At 48.4% G+C, this 25,293-nt stretch overlaps 2 protein-coding genes across 4 annotated transcripts in view; one reads left to right on the top strand and one right to left on the bottom strand.

Annotated features, from left to right (window-relative positions):
- LOC116849943 overlaps nt 1-24,319 on the bottom strand; it is a 336,196-nt gene extending 311,877 nt beyond the window's left edge. Inside the window, exon 1 of one of the 3 annotated variants that reach the window (XM_032827638.1) lies at nt 21,898-24,319. In XM_032827638.1, the coding sequence (XP_032683529.1) occupies nt 21,898-22,638 (741 nt within the window). In that variant the 5' untranslated portion in view covers nt 22,639-24,319. The remainder of the gene's footprint in view (nt 1-21,897) is intronic. The other 2 variants (XM_032827637.1, XM_032827636.1) reach the window with 2 other exon arrangements.
- LOC116849950 overlaps nt 1-25,293 on the top strand; it is a 416,487-nt gene that overhangs the window by 137,476 nt on the left and 253,718 nt on the right. The window lies entirely within an intron of this gene.

The following is a 25,293-nucleotide window of genomic DNA, read 5'->3' as shown; positions in this document are numbered from 1 at the left end:
GTCGTTCGTTCGTTCATTCGTTAGTACCAAGCTTATCGCGCTTTTCCTCTCCCGTTATCACGCCGCCGCGATTGTCGCGTCTCCCTCGTCTTGCATGACACAAGCCGGCTCCGCGCTTCAACGAGAAACGCTCGACGCGGATGATGTGTGTCGCGCGATTAAATTTCGAAGAGCCTAATTAAGAAGTACCCGCGTCTAATCGCACGCAGCGCCGAACGAACGCGTGATTTTCAACGGACATATACTCGTCAGCTCGCGTAATTGGCTTTATTAACTGTACATCCCTGAATACACGCGGCTACCTAATGACTCCCTAAATATACAGCCGGCTATATGTGCGCATGTATGTACATACGCGTCGCTAGACGTGTTAAAATAGCGATTAACGCCGCCGCCGCGCCGGCGACGGATTTCACTCGATAAATGCCGTGACACACACGGCGCATCATTTCGTTCCATACACTTAAGTGGAATCGACGCGCAGGTTACGCCACATCTCCGCGAATCTGTTCGCGCGCACGCCATCGCTCTCAGGGAAAAATGCTCGGAAAATAGACAGGCTGACGTTCGTCCCGACGTGAAACATTGTAATTACTAGTGGCTATTCTCGGAGAGACGCGCGAGAAAATCCTCAGCGCCTGCCGGTGATGCGCGAACGCGGAGGTGCGATATGCACCGTTGGGCATTGATTGATCAAAATTTTCTTTCATGCAGAGAAAGTCTGGTCTGGCGATGAACGAACTGACACGTTTCGGTTGCAGGAAACAGAATCTTCGGCTCTCTTGGAACCAAACCTGGATCATAAGAGTCAGAAATTTTGCGGTCCCTCAACTAAAACGATTTGTTCGTTAAAACCCTTTGGTTTTACCGTGAGATCATCTATTAGAACTAAATCATAGTTTCAGGCATAGTAGTCTCGCAACGAATCCACCGCTCAGCCTGTGCATAGAAATGCACTCTACTGGTTTTTTGTGTTCCTCATAGTATTCGCTTCGCGCGTTTATTTTGTAAAAATAGGAAAATAGAAAAAGAAAATTAATTTCGAAAAAAATCATCTTTTACAGGTGTTGTCATTCTAAATATAACATAAACATTTTATTAGAATCCGAATTTTGAAGATTCTGTATTTCAAAGGGTTAATACCAGAAATTGATATTTCCTGTGTTGACTGAAGCAATCGGTAAATTAATAATCAAGATTAATCAATCGTTATGTATGTAATCGCGGATAATTTAACTAATTGATGAATTAATTATTGATCAACGTACAATTGATAATATCAAAGTTTGATATAATTAATAATTAATCAATTTCGCCAATCAATGAAATTATTTGTGCGATTTTATATGTGATGGTTGATTAATTTGGATTATTGATTTGCCGATTATTTTATCAAAGAAAATTTTAATCGATTAATGCTCAACACTGTCGCGTGGTCTCTCTCTCTCTCTCTCTCTCTCTCTGTTTCTCTCTTTATCTTCTTTCTGCCTATCTGTCTGTACACGTGGTGAGTCACGTTCGCTGCGTGGAAAAATACACTCGCGCGCTTTCGCGAAAAGGACTCGATCGATCGATCGCGCGCTCGCTCGCTCGCTCGGTTGGCCGGCCGATCGATCTTGCGGCGTACACGAGTAACAAGAATGGGAACGTGTTAACGGCATTTCTGCAACCGCGATTACGTCTTACGTTGGTTATTAATCGCGATCGCGAGACGCGCCGAGAGAAGTTCTGCGCATTTTCTTCAGCGCAATGGATCGCATATTTACATACACACATGCGGCTCGCATACGGGATTGCCCTTCTTTTTGCTATCTGCCTTATATTTCTGAACCTCTTTCTCGTTCACTTTCTCGGGATGACGCTGGAGTTATTAAACCGCACTTAGTATTTATTATTATTATTCAATTTTCTTTTCCTTTCTTTTTTTAAGAAGTGAGAGCCGTCGTTCGAGTTTTCGCTCTTCTTTTTCTTTTTTTTTCGTAGCAAGAGCTGTCGTTCGAGCCATGCTGGCGCGATTCGCGTCGTCGTAAATTCTCTCCCAGGGGATTTTCCCGCGGATTCCGGAATACAACCGATCATTTTCCTCTTTCTTCTTCTTCATTCAAGAATAATGGACACTCTCTCGCTGAAACCGACCCTGAATCTATCGCGGAACTTGTCGATAAATTATTCTCGATAGCGATTACATATGTATATCGGATGTGTGCATTTTACACTGAGACAACGCGGCGCGTCGGTCCGAAGCGCCATACGCGTAATTGCAACTCGCCATTTTTCCGATGAAAAGGAGGGGCTGCGAGGACTGACTCCTTTCGTCGACGACCTATCGACTCGAAGGTGCATTGCACCGTGCATCGTCCCCTCGGCCGTCACGTGGATGATGTCTTAAATAAGAGATACGTTAATGTCGCGGCAAGGCGAGCAAGCGCCTTTGACGGCGACGGCGATTCGCGATGGGGGAAAAATCATCAACGTCTCTTTCTTTCTTCCTCTTTCTCCTCCCTCGTGCGTTTCGTACGCGTCTTTATTTGCTATTTCAAGGCAGAGCGCAGTACGCATGTCGCGCGAGGCCGTTCTAAACGATCTACAAAGAACTGCAGGTACTCATTTACGTCGTAGCAGACGATGTCGGGGGAAATGAACGCCATGGCGCCGCAGTAGCGTTGCGTCGTCTCGCTATTGTGAAATTTAACATTCGCATCGAAACACTGATAAATATATAAGATACCGTACACTCTAAAAACCTTGATAACCGACTTTTTGATGCTAAAATAATTTACTGCAAATTCAAGATTTTACCACAATTATTAAAGGAATTAATAAAACGAATTATTAAAAAGAGATTGCTGCAGCCCCCAATTTCTTGGAATGGAATCTTATTCAAAATGAGCGAAAAGCGGCAATATTTTCACTCGGAGCGACAGTGCAAAATACACAGTGCTCAAAGTCGTAAGAGGGAACGTTTCACTTAAGCTTAGGGTTGATCCTGACTCCATATAAACGAATGTTTTAATCAATTAGAGTGAATTTACTTCTGTGACAGAGGATATATCATATCCCTTCAATTTTTGGTGAAAATGTTTATTGGACGAAGAATTCACTTTATATAAAGAAACACTTTATGTAAAGAAAAAAAAGTCCCTCGTATACATCAGTTCGTTCTGCCGATAAAAAAGATTTCATCCCAAAAAATCTAAAGAAAAATCTAAATTCGTCTCATTTCACGACGTCGCCGCGTCGACGAGAATCCGTCTTCTCCAACATTGGGAGAAACTCTGACGGATAAATTCGCGAAAGGATCGGCGACTGCGAGTGCTCAAGGGCGCCAAGAATACGAGATTAACGCGAGGTATAAGGTATTTACGTTTCTCTCGGGCGCATACTTCCTAACTAATTGCATGCGTATACCGGGTGGGCGTGTACGGCTGGCCGGCCGATGCATCCCGCGTACAACGAACCGCGAGGACGATCCTGCCTGCGCGACGTCGCTCCCGCCGTTTTTAAAGATGTCAGCCGCCGGTTCTCCGGTCTCAATTAATTGCGCACGCGAATTATGCGCGCGGACAATGCTATCGAGAATCTCGCGAAACCCCTGTGGGGCACGACGCGACCACACGCAGCACGCATTAATTCCCCTATTACGGACATTGTGGCCCGCGTATGCCTACCTACCTATCTACCTGGCTGGCTGCCTGCCTGCTTGCCTGCCTGCCTGCCTGCCTGCCTACTCGACGTACGCGTCGTTATTGCGTTACACCGTGTATACGCCCACGGATACGTGGCGCTATCGAGTATCCGAAGTCGCCGCTCGTCATTGCGATGCCGCCGCGACGGCGCTAACCAGTCGTCTCCCCCTATCATTGTCATCGCGACAAAATGGAGAAACTCGACGTACGAAAGAGACGTCCACCCGCCGATTAGGAACTTCCGAAAGGATCACCTTTCTCGCGGATGCAGATTCCTATTGTCGCGCGTTTCTCCGAAAAAGATGAATGGGTGGGGTGGAGGCAAGGGGGAGTGAGGAAAGAGGGAAGAGACAATGAACTGTCGGCAGCAACAACGCGTGGCACACGTTACATGCGGCATGCCGCCGCACGATTCCGCGGCTTGTTATTATTGTGAGAGTGATTTCACGAGACAATGGTTGAAAATCCGTCTCCCGTAGCTCGCGCCAATAGCGATATCACGAACGCCATGAACCATCATGAATAACACCGCGCGAATGATGTTGTCGAGTATCGAACCGGCACGACGTCATTGTAACCCCACCGCTAACGAGCCGGCCTCATTGTTATCTCATCGAGTTTCCCGATAACCACGTGATCTCAATAGGCACGGGCTACCCTGAAAACTCCGTTTCGCTGGTCCCGCAGCTGATCACTCGGCGCGTATTTAACGAACGTCGGCGTTCCGGACGGGCGCAGAGTGTATATTGAGAACAAAAATACCTTTGTGCTCTCCCGAATAGACTCGCGGTCGCGTTCGTCATCGGCGCGGATGTTCCTCGGGAGGCAGCAACCTCCGGAACCGTTCGAGGTTCCAGCCTCGCGACGGGGCACGTCTGAACAAACCCTTTTCTTCATTCGCGACACACAAGAAGAATTGTCACGTGACCTTTCGCGAGACGACTCGCGCTGACTACCTGTTGAGAAACGACTCGGTCAAGAAAGAGAGAGACCTGAGAGGAAAAGAGACAGAACAGGAGAGAAGCCAATTAAAGCGCCGAACGCGTCCTAATTAACTCCTCAATTACGCGGTCCCCCTCTGATTTCGGGCAAACAAAGAAGGCGGGCCAGTTATGGGGTGCAAGCAGCAGGGTCACCCGCTCTCCGTAACCCCCCTCGAGGGCTCTAAGTACACATTATAATTGCGCATATTAAAATGGCGTCGCGATTCCGCCAGCCAGCCAGCCGGCAAGCCAGCCATCTTTAATCAATAATGGAGCATCAGGGACCATGACAACAGATACCCTTTCCCGGGCTTTCCGTCTCATGGACCCTGCCCTCTTCACTCCCTTTCCCACAGCTTCTACCCCTTAGGCAAGGGTTGGTACAGACTTTCTCCTCGGGATACAAGCGCGTCGTGTTACCGTCTCTCGACCACCCTTGCCCCTGCCTCTTCACCATCTCCTCCTCGTTGTCTATCGACCCTAAAAGTCCGTGTAACCCGACGAAATGATCTCGTGTCTTGGATGTCCTCGCGGGGGGTGCGAGCGCGCTGGCGTGGCTGAAAACTTGCGGAGCCTGTTTCGCAGTCGGCCTTGCTGCGCGGGGCATGCCAACGCGCGATACCTCTCGGCCAATGGATCGTTTCGCACGCTATTTCTCTTTCTGCGGCCTCCCCTATCCACGAGAACATCGCCGCGGCCTTCTCGAACGCGCTCCTCCGATCCCTCCGCAAAAGCGACAACTGAATTACTCAGCCGTCTCTGCGGACTTTCCCACAAGGAGAGCTCGTACGCGCGCTCGATTATTCAGCAGTCGAGAAGGCAACGGCCAAATTAACTTTGCGGAAAGTCATCGCGGAGGGCCGGCGATAGGCGGGAGAGACGTTTCGTTGTGTCTCGTGTGCGCGAGAGAAAGAAAGAAGGGAGGAGACACGAACACGTCGCTTTCCCCGCCGCGGGAAGTCGCCATGAAATATTGAGAGCCGTCGGTAACGGTTGATTCCGTCGTGTATTACCGTAATAGAGCAATGTAAATACATCGCGGAGGGACACGCGCATACCCGATCGTGGAGCGAAGAACCCCGACGCGACGGTGAGGAGGAGCTTTCCAAGCGGAACGATGCACGGCGAGCACGTGCGAAACGTACACGCGTTTCCTCGCGCACGCACGTATCGCGGTGCAGCCGAGAGCTCCGTGTGTACACGCATATACACACACACACAGAATACATACTCGCACACGCGTCGCGTGTTGTAGCTATAGCGAGCGTGCGCGCTCTCTCGCGTGCACGTTCACGGCCATCGATCGGCCGTCAAACCGTACGCACCTGTCAACGTGTCATTATACGTCCGGCACTTCTGTTTTGTGCGCCGTGACACTCGTGAAAATGACGGTCTCGGCTGACGCACGAGAGGATGTATTACGCAGGTCTATTCACGCGATTATATACAATAATGGCCGGCTGGGATCGGTAATAGAGAGTCCGCGGATTTCGCCGCGGACCGAATTCAATCTGTCGTTTGCGCCATTTCACGGAGGCCTACTTTCGCTCGATGTTGTGCACGACGCGCGTCATTACGACGGAGAAAGAGCCGAAATCGGGCGCGATTTCGTCGAGTTTGGGTCAACGGATCTACGGAGTATCAGTTGAATTTGGAGGAGAGGGTCGCGCGACGCGCGAATAGTTACGACGTTCAGTTTGAAAGCCCAAATTGCTCTTTCGAATTTTCTTCCCAAGCAATCTCTGTGGAAATTCATCTACATCGCGTGTGGTTTTTGTATATTTCGATATTTTAATATTTAATTGATGCAATAACGCATTTTTAAGATAAGTAAGATATTTATATTGAGTGTGCATACATGAAAAAAACAGTATAATTGGCCCACACATAAATCTGGTTGTGCCATACTGTTTCTTTCGCGTGTTCTATTAATGAATAAAAAGAAATGGCTTATAGAATCGACAAGACGCGGTGTCGAACTCGACATAGGGCTGCAAAGGATTAACGCAATTTCAAAGCAGTTAGGCATTCCAGTACTCAGCCAAGGAACATTGAATTCGAGTTTAATCTCCGATCATTGCTGTTGCGCGAAATTTCATCGCGAACTAATTCGGAAACGGGGAGACCCGCGGCATATTTATCGCACCTAGCGCGCGCGATAATAACGTTTCTACAACATTCCCATCCTTCGGGTTTCCGAGTCGCAACGTCGTCGTCGTCGTCGGTTGTTCCCGTTGCCAGCTCTTACCGAGAATAACACGGCGAATATCCAGCGGTGATGTGGCCGAACGAGTCAATCGGGCCGAATGCAGCTCGCGAGCGCACGCCAAGCCACGCGGGGGATGCGAAATTAATAGTGTCTATGCGCGGCAACAAGACGGGAGAGAGAACGCGTGCATTATCGTCTCTCGTTTGGGCCATTGGGAGCGTGTAAAGGCATGATGCAGAGCCAGAGAAAGAGAGGGGGAGAGAGCGGCCGCGGTCCAGCTCAAAGCGACGATCCACCATTGCCGGACACGCCAGGGGCGCAACAGCTTGATACATCGTTACACGCTGTTCCTTCCATGTGCCCTTCTTGCGGTGTCTCGTCCTCCCCTTGCCCTGCCGTCCCGAGCCGTCCCTCGCCCTCTCTCCGTCTATCCTGACCACCGTAGAGAGAGCCTCCGTCTCTCGTTGTCTCGCTGTTTCCCCTTGTTGTGTATCGGTGCCCGGCACGTTCCCCTCGCGGCACCCCTTGCTCCAACTAAGCCCAAAGCCGACGCCGACGCGGCACGGCGCGGCGCTCTAATACGATCTCACGATCGACGGCACCGTGCGAGCCGTAAAGCTCGGTTTACACCGTGCGAGGAGGCAGCCGCCTACGCGAACCGAGCCGGTCTTTAAATCGCGTCCCGGTGCATCGCCGTGATACGGCGCGTAATAGCGTGTGCGCTCTTGCGCCGACAGCGAGTGAAGAGAGAACGGGGGATTTGTTTCAGCTTTTCGCGCTGTGTGATTCGGCTGCGAAAATGATGCGATTTTATCTTGTTTCTCTCTTTCACAAGTGTTGGCATGTAGGGGATATCATTACACGCGTAAGATTAACAACTGTGCGATCAGCGAGACCGCACGTTTCTTTGATTTGTTTCTATCGTGTGTTGAGTCGAAAAAAGATTGTCATGTACAGAGGAACAGATCGAGTCTCGCAAGAGAGGAAAATCATGCTCGATTACACGCGCTATTATCACTTTACTCCTATCTCTCTGGCTCCTGACGGCTCGTACCACGGATTATAACCATGCAATATCGAGATGTACGAGTGATTACAAGTAAAAGAGTCTTTTGGTAACGAAGAATGCCACGTACGTAGTCGTCGAACCGGTCGTCGAAGAACACGAACGCCCATCGGACGGTAGTCGCGAGACGCGAGAAATTACGAGATAACACGAAAGAGATGGTGTGAAAGGGAGAGAGAAAACGCGCGAGCGGAACGGTGACACGGGCACGTATTCAGGAAATATACGAGACAGGGAGCGACTGCCGTGATGTTAAAGGCGATCGCACACGGAACCATCCGCGCGTTTCTCCCGCGTCAGTTCCATGACGTACGCGTTTCTCTGTGATCACCATCGCGTTTCTAATTCCCGATTGATATATCCGACGATCCTATTCCGATTCTATTCCTGCTCGATGACAATAACAAGTGTAAGAGACGCCGACGTGACATGTCGCGACAAGCAGTTGCACATACCGAGAAACGAGGAGATTACTTACTAGCAACATCCTCACGATACATCCCGTCGATCGCGCAACGCTCTATTCGACATCCCCGACATTTATTTCCTCACGAGACTCATTTTTGACAGACAGAAGACGCGTAAAACGCGTAAGACGCGATGTCAATCGATGTGTCGGAGTACAGAGGAGTGAAGAGAAATATATCTTCCTCTTGAACGATTCGCAAAAATGAATGACAATCAACGTGTATCTTGGCGATACCAAAACGCGCTCGAGGAACGGAGGTGGCGGAGGCGGCGATTACAGATCGCCGGGCGTCGAGCAACAGAGATGTAGCCGATAGGATACATCGGCAAGTTTGGGGTCAAGCGCGGTGCACGCGCGCGGAGTTATGTGAACACGACTTAAAGCGCCCAGGGTCGCAGGGACATCGAAGACGTGCCGCTGTTCGCTGCTTTATGGAGGCATCAATTACTTTAATATTCGCGGCCGTAACACCCCGCGTGCGAGCGCGCACACGCGCCGCATAGTCGGCGCGCTATTGCGGGTCGCGGTAGGTGTCAGCGGTCGTAAAGTCAGCGCTCGAGCGCCCTTCGTAGGTGCTTTCGTAGCGTAATCGGCGTATAGCCGCGCGGCCGTGGAACACCGGTCGGATTATAATAATGTTTACTGTGAGCGAGCGAGCGAGCGAGAGAGAGAGAGAGAGAGAGAGAGAGAGAGAGAGAGAGAGAGAGAGAGAAAGAGAGCGAGAGAACTCGCGCGAGCGAGCGGCGAGTTTAATGGCGCCGTAAAGAATCGAACATTCGTGTTTGAGCAACCACCATTGTCCGTTCGTTACGAACGTCACGGAAGGACGCGAGATCGCGCTCGGATTTACAGAGGGACACTCTCGGCGTGTGTAAACATCGCGGTGGAACACGCGGCGAAATCCGAAGTGATAGCAGCGTGTGAAATTGGCGAGAGGGAGAGTCGAGAATCGAGACGTTCGTCCGTTTGTTGTCATTCGCGTCAGAGGAGTGATCTGAGAAAGTTCGAAAGTGCTTGGAAGATGTCCTATACATGTTAATCTTCCTCAAGTTTTTCAGTATTTCTTAACCCTTTGAAACACAGAACAATTCGGATTCTAATAAAATATTCATGTCGTATATCTAGAATGACAACTTAAGAGATCATTCCTTTTGAAATTAAATTTTTTTTCTATTTTCCTATATTTACCAAAATCGCGTGCAAACTTAAGCGAATACTACAAGTAACATAAAAGACCGGTAGAGTGCATCACTATGCACAGATTGAGTGATGATTTCGTTATGAAATTTATGCCTGAAACTAGATTTGGTTCTAATAAGAGATCTCGCGGTGAAACCATTCCAAAGGATTGAAATGATTGCGCATGATGATAATGATGATACTGGAGCTAGTGATGATGGTGATGGCGAAGGTGAAGATGGTGGTGGTCGTATCGCCCAGAACAGAAAGTTTTTTTTTAATAAGCACATCTAGATTTCTCTTTATTGTTATTTTAGTGAATAATAACAATGATAACAATAAAAATTGTAGTTATATTTTACAAAATTATGTGATGTCACGCCTATGGCTTCCCGAATTGTAATAGTTAAAGCTTAGTGTCTCGGCACATGCTGTCGGCTCTTTGAAATCCTTCAAAATGCAACCCTTCGCCGCGGTCAAAGTCGGTCTCCCTCGACTTCGTCGTGGGTAAACCGATTATCGTTGCGCGGCGATCACCGGTGTAATTGCAACGTTCGACTGCGGTCAGAGCGGAACGATGATGAATGGGTGTCGTTGAATGGCGGAAGAGAAAAGGGATCGCGCTCTCGCGGAATTACGAAAGTCGGGGAACGGCACTCTAATGCAAATTGCGACTCGCCGCGGCGGTGGTGGCGGTGGCGGCGTTTAATCGATCGATCGAGCGTGCACCGAGGTCGAGACTGGACACCCATTGAAGCGACGTCGAGTGGTGTCGTCGGGGTCGGTCAATAAGAAGCGTATCTATCTCCTCTGAGGCAGCGTCAATTACTTTAATGGCCGCGATCATAATACCGGCCGATAGTTGAAGCTCTCTCTCGCGCGGGCCGGTGTCAGCGCTCGTAAAGCGTAGTGGCGGCCAATAAGCGGCCGTGTCTCTTTGTAACGTAATCGCGGGGTCGTGTAACGTACCGCGGCGATTACGATAAAACTGCCGGCCGCTAGTGCTCGCGTGTAGCTACATTTAAATGGAACCCGTAAACACGCCGGGCGCGGAAACAATATCCGGACGATGGAAATATTTACCGAAGGTTATCGTGTTACTGCTACCACACGAGCCGGCGAATCTTTCGGACTCAGAATGTCGTCTAATTTTTTTTATCTCACATGTTTTTAACTCCAAACCCTAAACATTAAAAAAAAAAATTATCCTAAACAAGGATACATTTTATTCGGCGCATGTTCTTATAACTTCCGGAAAGATGATCGAAATTCAATGTTTTTTTATCAAGGTAGAAAGAAATTAGATTTGGTTTCCGGGTTTGAGCCGCGTGGATCTTTTTTTGTTTGATTCCAACGTTTCGCGAACATTTCAATTCGTTTCATCAGGGAAGAACGACCCGATGCCTAGGTTAGAAAGAAATTGTCGAGTAACATGATTCTATTAATATTTTTGTGATTTAATAAAGTCGAAAAAAAGTATAATAAGAAACAAAACATATAAGATAACGATTGAAAAGTTGGCTTAGGTAAATTTTACTCATGTGGGTTCTTTAGAGTCAAATATTTTTATTTTTCGATTCGTCGAAATGTACTACTGTCTACTGAAATATACTGGCACCAATGGCATCGAATGCACAAATATAAAATATCTCGCCTCGTGTGCTGCAGCAATTTAATAATTTCATTATATTCGTGCGATAATATTACGTGCTTCTACGGAGCCGCCGGAGCTGCGATTATCGATTTTTCCGCGTTCTCGCTCGTCAGATGATATTTACGAATCAGAATCCGCGCTTCATCTCTCGCTCATCGATACACTATATACAGCACCGCCGCGAGCGGCGTGCAACGAACATTTCGCGGAATGTAACGGCCCATCCACAATACTCGCATCGCTGGCAGCAATTGCTAATGATAAGTAATGCTAATCAAAGACAATCAACGCGTCGGGCATGTCACAGAGATACGCGGTCGCCGGATAATAAGCATGTGACAGCAAATGTCAACTAAAGAGACGTTTCGTAACAGACGAATATTCACGCACACACAAGTGTACCGCTGCTCATTTTGCAACATTACCGTACCGTCATCTAGACAGACCTTTGACTACGTAGTCATGGACCGCTGGTGGCTACTCTTCGACTCGCATCCGACGTCCCATTAGCCGACGATGGGAAAGCACGGAGTGCACGCGTGGACTTCAGCGCCGGAGAGGCAGACATTAGCATTCAATTTATTTAGGAGAACAATTAGTCTTGTTATCTTAATCTATTAATTAACGGAACAGTTAATTTATACACGAAGAAAATATTGTAGTAAAAATTGCAATAAGATTTTTGCTTATCTTGGACCATACGCTGATAGAAATTATTCGACAAGAAATTAACAAATAGATATTTCCGAAATCGAAATACCGATGAATTTTTGTATCCGATCAGGAAACATCCGATGAGAAATATCAGTTTATAATTTTTTGATCGGTTTACTTGATAAAATGCTATTATGATCAGAAATACTCGATTAAATTTAATGTTTTCTATGTCGGGTATCAGAGTGTAGATTATCAAAATTCGTTTACTCTTTTTACAGTAATTTATATTACAATTACGGTACAGTCCAGTTTTACAAAAAACATTGTAAGAAGAAACATAATTTCAATGTATAAATTTGTACTGCAATTATTTTCTCCGTGTAGAAAGAGCGCTTATTCCTCTGACTTACGTCATGGCAGTCAGATCGGGAGACACTCTGCGCTCATGTCGAGTCGAGGAAAGTCGATTCGCGCGCAGCGAATAACGCCAAACCGATCGTTCGATTAACGGCCGAGTCGCCGGCGAACTCGAGGGTAATCGAGGTGCATCCCGCCTCCCGCGGAGGGAAAGCCCCGTGCGACTTCGCGAGAAGAATTACATAGAAAGAATAACAACAAAATACGGTGGCGGGTCGCGAGCGCTCGTCTATCTCCGGTTTGGAAACGTGCAGGCGCGCCGCGATATCAATGTACTCTATTAATTGCGGCGGAAAAATCGCGCGGTATATTCCCCGCCCGATTCCACGCGGCGCTTATGACATTTACGAGGCCTTAGTTGCGATCGACGCGAGAAATTGCGGCGCGAGAAAACGGTATTACGTAAGCGGGGAAAGATTTCTGCGCGCGCGATAAAGAATTCGCGCGCGTATCGTTCTCTCTGTTGGTTTACGTCGTCGGCGGGTTCGGTTGGAAATACGCGCGGTTCTCTCAGTCGGTCGCGAGTCGGCACGCGAACAGAACTTAATTAAGCCGCGGCTTTTAGGCCGCGCGCGAGAGAGAAGGAGGAAGAGAGACGGAGAAAGAGAGGCCAGCAGATTAGGAGCGCGATTACGAATGAGAAACGCGATATCGCGTTACGGTCGACCGGTTAAAAATTATCGGCCTTTTGCCACGTGAATATTTTATGCGAAGAAAGAAACTTTCGAAGAGGTATCTCGTCGAGAGACGCGATTGCGCCTTCAGCCTCGAACCAAGAGAAGTATTATACAGGGTGTCCGACGCAAAGGGTGTCCCATACTTCGTGTGCATGTAGATTAGGTCAAATTCAACACGAAATCATTCTACAATTTTGTGTTCAGTCTGATCTAATCTGCATGTACACGAAGTATGGAACGCGTCAGACATTTTGTATACATTGTATGTATTGTATATATTGTATATACAATATATACATTCTGTGTATATTGTAGTATCCGAAACTTACAAGGCTGCAGAACATGCGAACGTGTTAACGTTCGTCGAGAGCGTTCAGGCTCGCGGAAAAGATTCCGGGAGTTGACCGCGGCGAGCTCGCGAACGAGAGATCGAAGCAATAGTCAACTTTCGACGCGTGAGAAAATTTGGTTAATTGGGACGCTACCCCGAATAGGATACAAGACGCAAAACAAAGCCCGAGAGGCAGTTCTTCAGCAGCATTCCGTAGCTTCCCGAAACATTCGTGTATTTCGTAGTTTATTTCCAATATGTTATCTATAATATGTCATGCAATATGTTTTAAATATCACAATTATCATCCTTATTATCACGCTGCGTTACATGACTTATCAGGGTCCAACAACATGACATTGTACAAACTAGATAACTGATTGAGATGAATCTGATCAGGGTTATGGGATAAATTTGTACACGGGAAAAACAATTCTGTTAGTGCAACCGAATTTTCGGTTGCTCAGGGAGCAGACGAAAACACGGATGTAGGAACAAAAAAATTCCTTTATGAGGCTTCTGTATAATCAATTGTTCTCAGTTGCCTCAACCGAGTTCTGATATCATTGAATATTCAGACGAATATTTTCGGTTGTGACAACAGAAATATTAGTTTATAACAGAGATATCGCTTCTGATCATCTAATTTTCAGTTGGTTCTTATTTGGTTGCACCAACTGAAATTTTCTTGCGTGTAGTTCAGCAGTGTTCTCTACACAAAAAAAAAGATTTGCTAATATATGGACAACTAAAAATATTAACTGCAGCAGCAAATTTTCTTGCTTTCACAATTAGCTAACTAAATAACTTTTTACTATAAAAGCAAGAAAATTTGCTCCTGCAGTTATTATTTTTAGTTGTCCATATATTAGCAATTCTTTTTTTTCCGTGAATAGTATTTAGTAACTTTCTGTAGCATTTCTCAATCGTTCCTCTGCGCCACGTGCTAATTTATTGCATTTCGTGGTTTATTTCAGATATATGTATATATATACATGTATTTATTACTTCAGGTATACAGCCAAGAAGGAACTTGATTTTTACAAAAATATGCTTATCCATATTCAATTTATTTCAAGTATATTATACCATATTATTTTAAGTGTCAGTATTATTATTGTAGATATTCAAGATAAAACAACACGAACTTCTCACGAAAGCAATCTTGGAAATAATTGTCACCGTCGAGCAATTAGGATAAAATTATCGTTGTTGTCGTTTCCGCTAATTGGATGGCAACGCCATCGATCGATCCGTCGAGACCCGTTTTCGTGAGGTAAAAATTTCTTTGTTACGCGGGGGATTTCGTCGATATAGCTGGTATCATTGTTGTCGACTAATATCAAAATAGAGGAAGTTTCGGGAGGGGGAGATTGAAATCCACCTTTCGACACAATAGCGGCTTGCGTCGCAGTCCCCGTATATCCTATTAAAGAACGGAACACCAGCCGTCGACAGCCGCACGGCGGGACGCGCCGAAACCACAGATCCGTAGCCGCACGCTAATTATTTATTCTTCGTTATGCCTTCCTTCTGACGTGGGGTGACGATTCCCTCCCTCGTCGCGGTATGCGATTCGTCTACGACGAGCTCGTTTACGGTTGTCTTTTCCCCTCCCACGCGACCGAGAAGCGATCAGTGTTAGCCAATTCAATTTTTCTAAAATAATCGGCAAATCAATAATCAAAATTAGTCAACCGACATACGTAAGATTACAAATAATGTTTTCGATTGAAAAAATCGATTTTAATATGAAATTAAATATTAATTAATTAACCGGTGATAGATGCATAAAGATAAGACAAAAAAACGCATACGCCTATTAAAGGGTTAACGAAATGTTCAATATCCCGCTGTTAATTACTCGCGTATCACAAAGCGATAGACACGCCGATTGCTCGACGACGTGCAGACTTATTCGCGCGAACGTCCCAGGTCGTTGGGTCGAGTCCCATGTCATTGGAAGACCGTGTGTTTCGCGATAACCGGCAATTCTGCGAGAGTACATTTTATTGCGCGCTCGTTAAGTGGACGCGCGCATATGAGCGTTCACAGAGGTGCGCACTCATTCGCGCACGCTCGTCTCGAGCCGCGCAGTGTGGAGAACGCGCGCACGTACACACGTATGTCTCTCGCGTGTGCATATATCGAGGTCCGCGCGTTTCGCAGGCGGCACTTAAACGGCTTTATGATCCGGAAAACTCGAGCGGCCAGGAGCGCATTCCGAGGTGACTCCCTGGGCTCCGTCGTTACGGAACGCGCGGGCCCATGACGGCGTTCGAAAGGTGCTCCCGGTGGCGAGCAACAAACGCCGTTGTCTAGCGTGTTTTGTCGGCCGATGAAAAGCAGTGGCGGGATCGTGCCGGCGAAGACGACGACGACGACGACGACGGCAGCGGCTCGTTTCCTCGACGATACGAGACGAATCGGCGCGCAGGGCATGGGTCGAGCATGGGCCCGCGCCACCGCCGCCGCAGAGCGCCATGTGTTGCGCTCAATTGGACGCCCTTCAGGTAGAAAAACGCATCGGCGTGTCCGGCTCGCGCACGCATCTGGCGAGCGGAACCGCTCCGGGCCCGACGTGGGCCCCTTCGACATGGAGGCGTGCAAACGTATTCCTTTCTCTTCCTCATGGGCCCCTTCTCCCTACCCTCCTTGGGCCTTTCGGCCGCACGCTGCACCCTGGCTGCACCTAGCGGAGCGCCCCTTTTCTTCCCCTTCCCTCCTCTCGTTTTTTTCATTTCCATTTTGTGCCCGTCCGCAACGCGGTTTCGCCCGCGACGACGTTACTCGCTAAATCGACGCGGTTTCGCGTTTAACGTCTCGAGACACCGGACGCCTCGTGGGTTACACTTAAGCAAGCGACAAGCATGCAAAAAAACTAGCGGTTGGTCGCTCGATAGTCGCGGTCGATCTGCATACGCGCCACGCGACGACACGGACGAGTTCGTTCGCGCAGACGCGGATATCCTGTCTCGTTTACCGCGACTTCTTGCGCGGCACTTTTTGCGCTTGCATTCGGAATACCTCTCGCGCATCTCTTTATATAATACTTCGTATGTGCATATATAAATGCATATGTATTTTTTTCCCTTCATGTGACAAGTGTCATCACGTATGTCTGTCTATCGGAGTGAGATGTTATATTTTTCGATACCGATGTATGCGCACGATCGTCTACGCGCATCAAAGATGTAATGTTGGAACTGGTCATTAAACTGGTTTTTGTCCACTCCTGGATACGATCGTGAAATGAGCTGCGACTGCATCTTAACGCGGAGGATGTAATTATACGCAGTTACGTTATCAAGTTACAACCGTCAATTAACATTAAATGTCATTCTATGTGCGGCAGTAAAGTGGCTCTCGTAGTCGTTAAGCAACGGAGGATAGAATGAGACGCAATGTCAATGATTGCAAAACAGCGAGGAGTGAAAAAAATTCGCCTGGAAAAGTTTCCCGCCCGCAATGATAGCCGAGGTTCCACGATTTCAATCGGGGACACCGCTTTAACGCTTCTCGCCGACGCGGTCGTCCGTTTAGCAGCGCGGAACTGGAGGCTGCGCTCTTTCGCAGGAGCCGGCGTCGCAACTCTCGCGACAAACGAGCCACGTCGTCGTACGCGCCAAGCGAATGAGAAATGTTGCGCGCTATCGCGACACCGATCATCTCTCGCGAGTAGTGCCTGCGCCCGCAGGTGCGCGCGCGACTTCCCGTACGCGAAATTTATAGACTGATTCGCGCCTTCGGCTGCGCGCGACTTCGTCGCGCGAGATCGCGAGCGAGCGAGTGCGAAATGGAGCCGAAGGGATCGGCTTCGATTCAATGCCCTTATTCGTAGCGGGCATACGTTACGGAGCGTTATCTCGATACAGGTGCGTGCCCGCGGAAGATGAACGCGGTCGTTACGCGGGACGAAACGGTATGCAGATGAGAGAAGCTGGGGAGCTGTGCTTTCGGCCCGAATGCTGCGAGACCGCGACGCGATATGGTTTCCCGTCGTTCTTTCTCATCCTCACGCTCGCGTCGCGCCTAGCTTAGCCGACCGCCCCCTTTTGGGGCGATCGTCGATGACGCCGATTACGGGATGCCGGGGCGAGAGAGCGTTTCTGGAGCACCGCGCCGACCGTCCCGTTACGCTGTATTCAGATGCATCCAGGTAGAATTCAACAGCCGGATGCACGAGACCAGGTAGTTCGACCAGATCGAGCTCTTCTGAAATTTTAGCTGACGGTCGAATTGTCGCTTCTCAATCACCGCGGAATTTATAATTGTGGTGTTTCAAATGAAATGGTATAATATAAGTTTCAAGTCGCCCTTCTCCCTGAAGAAGTGAACTGAAATGTTCACGGAACGTCGGAACTAAATAGAAGGAAGATACGATCCAAATCCGGAAATCAAGCGAAACTATGATATATAATATACTTGAAATAAATCATGAAATACAATAAATTCTGCGCATGCAGCGCAGAAGAACGATCGAGAACGCTGTTGAAGAACTAAAGAACTGTCTCTTGCGCTTTGCTTGCTTGCGCTTTATCCTGTCCGGAGGTAGCGTCCCCATTAGTCGAATTTTCTAATCGGGCTATATTTATATTTTTTGGTCTGCTGAACTCGAATATGAAGCTTAAAATTGTCCAAATCCTGAGGTAACTTTATGAAAATACAGTTTCTCTACAGAAAAACCTCGTTTTTCAAATACTTTTTAATAAACGATTGACAATTGTAAACAAAATAAGTCTTTTTGTTGATTTTTTTATTGATATTTTTTAATTTAACGAATGATTCTTGATTCTTCTTGAGTTAAATACTGAAATTTGAAAATAAAGACAAGGTATACGATATTGTCGCCAAGTATATTTATTGTATACGGATTTTATATCGGATCGGTTGAGATGGAGAGTCGAGAATAATTCGGAGCGCAAAGGGTTAAAGGTAACTCGGAGGTACTCGGTTGAAAGTACTCGTAACAATAGCGATATAGATTACGAGCGTCAAGACAGCAGGCAGGTATATCTCCTCCGCGTTATAGCCAAAGCCAATGCATTTCTCATACTTTCCGCGAGCGAGCGGCGATAGATCTCCCCGGCGAAGTGAGTCACGCCTAGTCGATCGACGCGACTCGTATGATCGTTGATAAGGTCGCTCTCTCGTGAAACTCTTTAAGCGTTAAAGTCCCACCGTCGAGGGCGCGCGTCGGTGGAGTCGTGTAACAAGCGCAAACGGAACGCTCCGAACCCGTTCGAATCGGCCGTTATTATTACGGCCCGAGCAGACCTCGTTTCACGAGGCCACCAGTTGAATCGTTCTCGCGTCATAAATTTGGAAACGCGGCGGCACTGCCATAAAACGAAAGAACCAGGCGAGGCGTACGAGAGGTGGCACGCGCGCATTAGCCCAGCTAGCTAGCTAGCTAGACAGCCAGCCAGCCAGCCAACTAGCTAATCCCAGCCCTCTCGTCGAAAACGGCGAGGTGGAATCGGTTCGCGAGTTCGACGCGCTAATCGTCGTCCCGTAAATTAATGCGGCCGCTTAACTGAAATTTCGAATGATATTTATTCCCGACTCTCTCACTCTCCGCGGCCGGTGATAAATTATAAGAAGCGGCGGATTACGTCATAATGGACGCGGAGCACGCGCATCTGTTTTACGAGCGCGGCGTTACGGTAATCGTCGAGCGATCCGACCCATCGCCGCGCGCTTGGTCGCTTGTAAATCGCCCGAACTCTCAATGAGGCCTGTATCACTGTACCGTGAACCCGGGGGCTCTCTTTTCGAGGGAGAGGCCGAGAGGGTGCGCGGGCAGTCCTCCCCCGAGGGGCAAAATCACGGCTGTGGCGCGTGTAATCACTGTAGTTTCGGCCGGGGCCGAAATTTTTGCTCGGCCGATCGCGACTCGTCTCGTCCCGATTCCATTAACCATTTATTCTGCGGTCCGACAATTTCAATTCAAGTCGCATACCATGTCTCGCGGAAGCGACGTTGTGAGGAGAAACGAGATAGATAGACAGACGCTTGTGTTATCACTTTAGGATTATGTCATCTAAGGCTAGGTTCATAACCTTGCTTTAAATTCTAAGCTAAAATTGACTAATCACAGTCGATTACTTTCCTTATAACTTAAGAATAATCGACTATGGTTGGTCAGTTGCTTATGGCTTGAAGCGAGATTGTGGACTAGGCTAAGGTACATACTAATAGTTATATGAAACTTTATAATAAATACTAATAGTTATATGAAACTTGTCTCTCGAGTGCGACACTCTGATTTGAATTTAGAGTTAAACGTGGATTTATCGGTTAAATCACAAAAATAATATCACGTATATCATGTAATTTAACTAACAAATTCAGATCTAACTCTAAATTTCAATCCGAGTGTCTCACATGAGACAAGTTTCAAGGAAAGACGATCAAAAGACGAGCTTAAGATCATTTACAAGAAAATAATGGAAAATCATAGATAGTAACTCACTCAAAACGTAATTCTCAAATAATTAAGTCTTTAGATAGTACTTTTTAACAGTCAAGAAAATTAATGTTTTTAACATTTTAGATATTATTTAATGCATCCTAAATTAAGAAATTAAAATTCGCATTACAATTTTATCCAGCTAATTGTATTTATGACGGAGATATGTATATAGATAGAGAAAGAGGGAGATAGGGGGAGAGAGAAAGAGAGAGGGAGGAGAGAGAGAGAGAGCAAGGAAACAAGCAAGCGAGATATCACCTTTAATTTTTCTTCAACTCCTCTATTTTGTCGAGAACTCGGTAAAATTACGTTCGAAGCGGTTCTTTATTGCGCTTTAATCTCGGATAAATAATTTTTACGGCGATTTTTCGCGCCACTATCTCATACACGGTTGCAAGGGGCGGTACGATTACGAAAATTATTCGTTCTGCGTTGAAATACAGAGGAAACATTCCTGCGAGCTGATGTGATTACCACCCCCGATAATGGACGAGCCAGCTGTTACGTTGAAACGTTAACAACAAATCGGAGTAGTCTTCGATCTTTCGATTAGCGTCGTGCAACTGAAAAGGGTTAGTGCCGGCGCACCCCCGCTGGTGCTTTTCGCGCGACGATAACGCGACGTGACGAGCTAATTGCGTCTGATCCCGCGTTACGTAGCACTTTCTTGCCCTCGACGTGCGCTTTTTCTGCTTACGAACGCACCCTACCTCGGCGTATCGCACGCGTCACGACTTCCTCAGCGACCCGATTCTTAAACGGAAAACGATACCACCATTCGCGGAATATTCAGACTGAACATTCGCGCTCGAGATTCGGAGCGGAAGATTAGTAAACGTGCAGTGAAAAAGAATGTATTTTGGATTCAAACGTTATTGTGTACCTTGACATATTTTTCCCCTATTTTTTCTTGCATTAATTTTGCAAGCATACATTGAGATTTGGTATAACTATAATCATATAAAAAACTAATTGCTATAAATTATAGACAAGAAAGCTATTGTTTTATTAAATTCTACTATAATGTTAGAGATAATCTCATATGTATGTTACTGTTATTATTTCCGCGTTAAAACTACCAAAAGATATGGTTGGGGCCAAAAATAACTATAATTTTAGTTGGATCAAACAATGTTTCTTAGTTTCTGTGAATGCAGCAACTAAATTATTGATTTTTTTCCGTGACTGCGGTGTTTTCAAAATAAAGGACTCATGTATTAATTAATCGCCATGATCGTCGAGGAGTGATATTGTTTCTGTTTTTTTTCGTATCGGACACCCCGGTGCAATATCGTACATGGGTCGATCTGATCTATGACGTGCGCGGGAGATGAAGAAATTTCGATTATATATAGCAGGGCGCGCAGTAACGCGTCGCTCGCACGAAATCGAAGACACGACGTACCGTTTGCGTGCTCGGAAACTTCGCGCTCCCCTCGATGATTCGCATACGTGCCGGAGGGCGAAAAATGAAATTTCCACTGCCGCCTACGTCGCCTGATACTATCTCTCCGTTCTCCGATTACCGATCTTATCGAGCCTCAATAAAATCGCGCGATCACGACTGACGCGATATTCTCGCTTTCGTTACACAGAGGTATTGTTCCTTCTACGAGTCCCATAACCGCGTAATCCAACGCGAAATACAACACGGCTAACGCACTGGTCCGCAGCGATTTCTCCTTTCGGAATCTCGACTTTCCGCGTGTAATCTTTAAAATAAAAAAGAATTTATAAGAAAGAAAAAGCTATAATATTCTCTCCATGTGCTTCAATTAACGAATAGAGATTCCTGAGTAAAAAGATTCCTGCGTATATATAAAGAAATGTCATTACGATAAGCACGCGAAAGGTTATGTCATTTACGACCAAGCTCTGCAAGAGCGACAGATAGATGAATCACATTGATTTATTTGACGTTCCGAAGCACATGCAAATGGATTCTGCTCTATGATATTTAATATCATTATAGTCTTGATATAGATTCCGTCTCTCGGATAAAATCGACGGGAAAAACTTCGATCTCTCATCGCTTATGAAAATGATCTCGATAATTTATGATGACAAAACAAGACGAGAGGCATGTAAACTCACAGGCATCGGCGAATGCAGTCCGCGAAACGCAGCGTTGCTCCACTTGCGCTGCCTGGCCGGGTGGTAGTGGCTGCTGCCACTGTTTCGATTGTAGGCGCTGTTATTCTGATGATTGCCGTACGGCGAGCGCGAGATGGTAGGTCGGAAGCCGGGATACGGCACGCCGTGGTTGGCGTGCTGAAAGTCGCCAGCATCGTAACGATGATGATGCTCCTGCAGGAAGCCGTCGTTGGGGATCGGCGGCGGCATCCTGCCGTAGGCGGCCACGTGTCGATCGACGTGAGAGGCCGCCTGCTCATGACCGTCCCCGATTTTGCCGATCGGCCCGTCCGGTGACGGACGTCCGGCGGGAAAGGCCGTCGGCATCATGGCAGGGTGATGATGGCCGTAGAAGGGCGGGAAGCCGAAGGAATTTGGGGGTAATGCCACGGGACGGTATCCTTGGTGCGGCTGTTGGCACTGTCCAGGAGCATCCGGGATGTATGCCGGCTTTTTGTCGTTGCGTTCGTAGTGATAGTCGTTGCTGTTCAGCTGCCGCTGGTAGTCCTCTCGCGGCTCGCCTTTGACCTCGACCGAGCCTGCCTCCGTTGGCTCGGGCATCTCGACCTTAACCCTCACCCCGCCGTCGTTCCTGTCCGCGATGGGTTCGCTCTTGATCGGGAAATTGGCCGGCGATCTCGTCGCCGGAGGACTCGCCGCGCCGGAGTCCTCGTCGCAGCCGCCTACGCTGGCCTGCTGCATCCTCGGGAATTCACGCGTCGATGCCGCGGCGTTGCACCTCGGGCGACCACGATGGCGTCATCGGTGGAGCGACCAGTTGGTGACTGTGCGGTACGATTATGGATTCAAAAGTCACTTCGGCCACAGCGAGTCGGTCGATTTTTATCAGTAAAGTACTATAGAATCACGCGAAGAGTTGAAACGGGAAACGTGCACGAGCATTGACGGAAGCGGATGCGCAATTAAATGTCTCGAAGTAGCTCAGCGATTTCCGAGCTCGCTCGAGTCGGAAGGGAAATCAAGTTGTAAAAAATAAAGCGAGCACTGCGATCCTGCTGCGACAATTGCATTGCATAGTCCAAGCGCAGAATTTCGAGGATCCTGTCAATGTTGCAACACCGTGTGCTCACCGTCGTTGTGTGCTCATCATCGGAGTCACATAGTGTTCTCGTGAAGCATTCGTAATGTTACGTGGTTCTACCTTGCACGTAGAACTATCGTAGACTTGAAATGCGAAACACATACACGCACGTACACGTGCGTGAGTGGTCTCTCGTTGATCACGGGCGTCGTCTGTAGACACGTCCGCTGTGTGTGGTGTGAGAGCGTGGGTCGCGCTGGATTTCGGTCGAATGGTGGGGGGAAAACGAAGGGAGGGCTAGGGCGGCGTGACAGTTTCCGTGTCACGTGTCCACCGACCTTAGGCCCCGCCTACGACTCCGATTTTCCCTCGAGCCGGATCGTTACCTGGCCCTGCTGCCGGTGGTGGCCCTTTCGAGTTCGTCATTCGTCGGCGTTCTCGTCGTACCGGAAACTCCGGCGACCTCGAAGAGGCAGTAGGGGCGCGATAGTGTCTACCCTCTCTCGATCGCGGGACACCGGATCGAGAGAGGAGAGAAAGGAAGTGTCACTATAAGAAGAACGGATTGCTCCAATTTCACGGAGCGATGGGCCCTTCGCTTCTCCGCGCTCTCTTCTTCTCTCCCTGTCCCACTGTTACCACCCTCACTCGCCACCACTTCCTCCTCCTCCTCCTCCACGTCGTCCTCCTCCTTCTCCTCGTCCTCCGCCTCCCTCTCCTCTTCTGCGACAAACCGCCGGGCGTAAAGCACCACGCGAACACCGGACGCGCGATTGGCGCGTTTTCTTGCCGCTACCGTCGTCGCCGGCGCCGCCGTTGCCGCCGCAGCCGCGAGAACTCTTTACGGTACACTGCGTCGCGAACGCATCGCGAATCTCCCGCGCGGAACCGCGTTAAGTACCGGACTGGGACGCTTTCGCACCTTGGCGCGGCTACTGACGGCCAGGTGTGTGGGTGAGTGCGTGTATGCGCGCGTGTGTTTGTGTGCGCTGTCCGCCGGCTCACACGAAGACACGTATAACGCACCACCACCGCCGCCGCCTCCGCCGCCGCCGCCGCCGCCGCCGCCGCCGTCACCACCACTACCACCGTCGCCGCCGCTACCGCCGTCGTCCTTGTCGTCGTCGTCGTCGTGATCGTGTTCGTCGCGAGTCGCGAGGTATTACTACGAGCGACGATAGAACCTGTCAACCGGCGCGAAACACGCAGCGGGGCCCGATACGCAAAGGAAGGCCGGCGGCCTCGGTCGACCTGATCGCGTACGTACGAGTTTCGTTCCACGCAGCGTGAAACTCTTGGCGGAGGTGCGCGGAGCGCGGCGGCCACCACCAGCCAACGGAAACGCACGAAATCTCCCGAACACAACCGAGCTCCGATATATCTCTCTACCTACCTACCTACGGACTACTCCTCCAGCCGCCTCCAGCCGCCTCCCGCCATCCGCGAGCGTACACCGCCGCCGCCGCCGCCGCCACCGCCGCCACCGCCGCCACCGCTGGCCGACAGACCCACGAAGTGGGTTCACCTTTTGTGAGACCGTCAGCTCCCTCGAGCTCGCTTTCTCTTTCTCTCTTTCTCTTTCTTTCTTTCTCGCCGATTCTTATCGCTCGCTGAGTAGAATCGTACTTTCGTACATCGCATTTCGCGACTCGAACATAACGCACAGCGAGCTTGAGTCGGGATGGTTAGACGGAGGGATCTCGAAAAACCGGAACGTCGCTGGAGAAAGTAAAAATGGCTCGCGAGACCGGACGAACTCTTTAGAGTCATGTGCGCACGCACAGCTCGTACAAATCGTTCAGACAGACTGAACAGAGAAAGAAAGAGAGAGAAATGAGAGCTGAATTAATTTTATTTATAATTTGTCGCTATTTCATAGATGATACTCGATCTCATTAGATGATATCTAAAGGAAATACCAGTTGGTAGAATAATGAGAATCAGAAATGCGAGAATCACGCGGATTACGCAGCAACATCGTTATCACTTTGCGAGCTGACGAGAATAAATATTAACAATATAGCGCGGGTGGTTAAAAAATAAACAAATAAATCGGACCAAATGACGATTCGCCCACACACTGTATTCAATTAAACGTTGCATCGGATCTACAGGCTCGCGAGGGGTAGTCTGGGGGTACAGGGGTTGATCATCATCGAGCTCAGGACGAATCGATGCGAAATTGCGCCACGAACCCGATTATTCGCGAGTCTCATGTTTCGAAGCGCGCATCCGCGTGCTCGCCTTATTCGCACTCGCGCGCACTGCGCGCGATTATCTGTGCTACGAATGCGCATCCAGCCCGATACATACCG

This window comes from Odontomachus brunneus, unplaced genomic scaffold (genome assembly GCF_010583005.1).
Source record: "Odontomachus brunneus isolate Ranch 3 - 2012 unplaced genomic scaffold, Obru_v1 Obru_scaffold_129, whole genome shotgun sequence".
Taxonomy (NCBI): domain Eukaryota; kingdom Metazoa; phylum Arthropoda; class Insecta; order Hymenoptera; family Formicidae; genus Odontomachus; species Odontomachus brunneus.
Note: the sequence above shows the minus strand (reverse complement) of the source record. Positions and strands in the feature narration are given on the sequence as shown.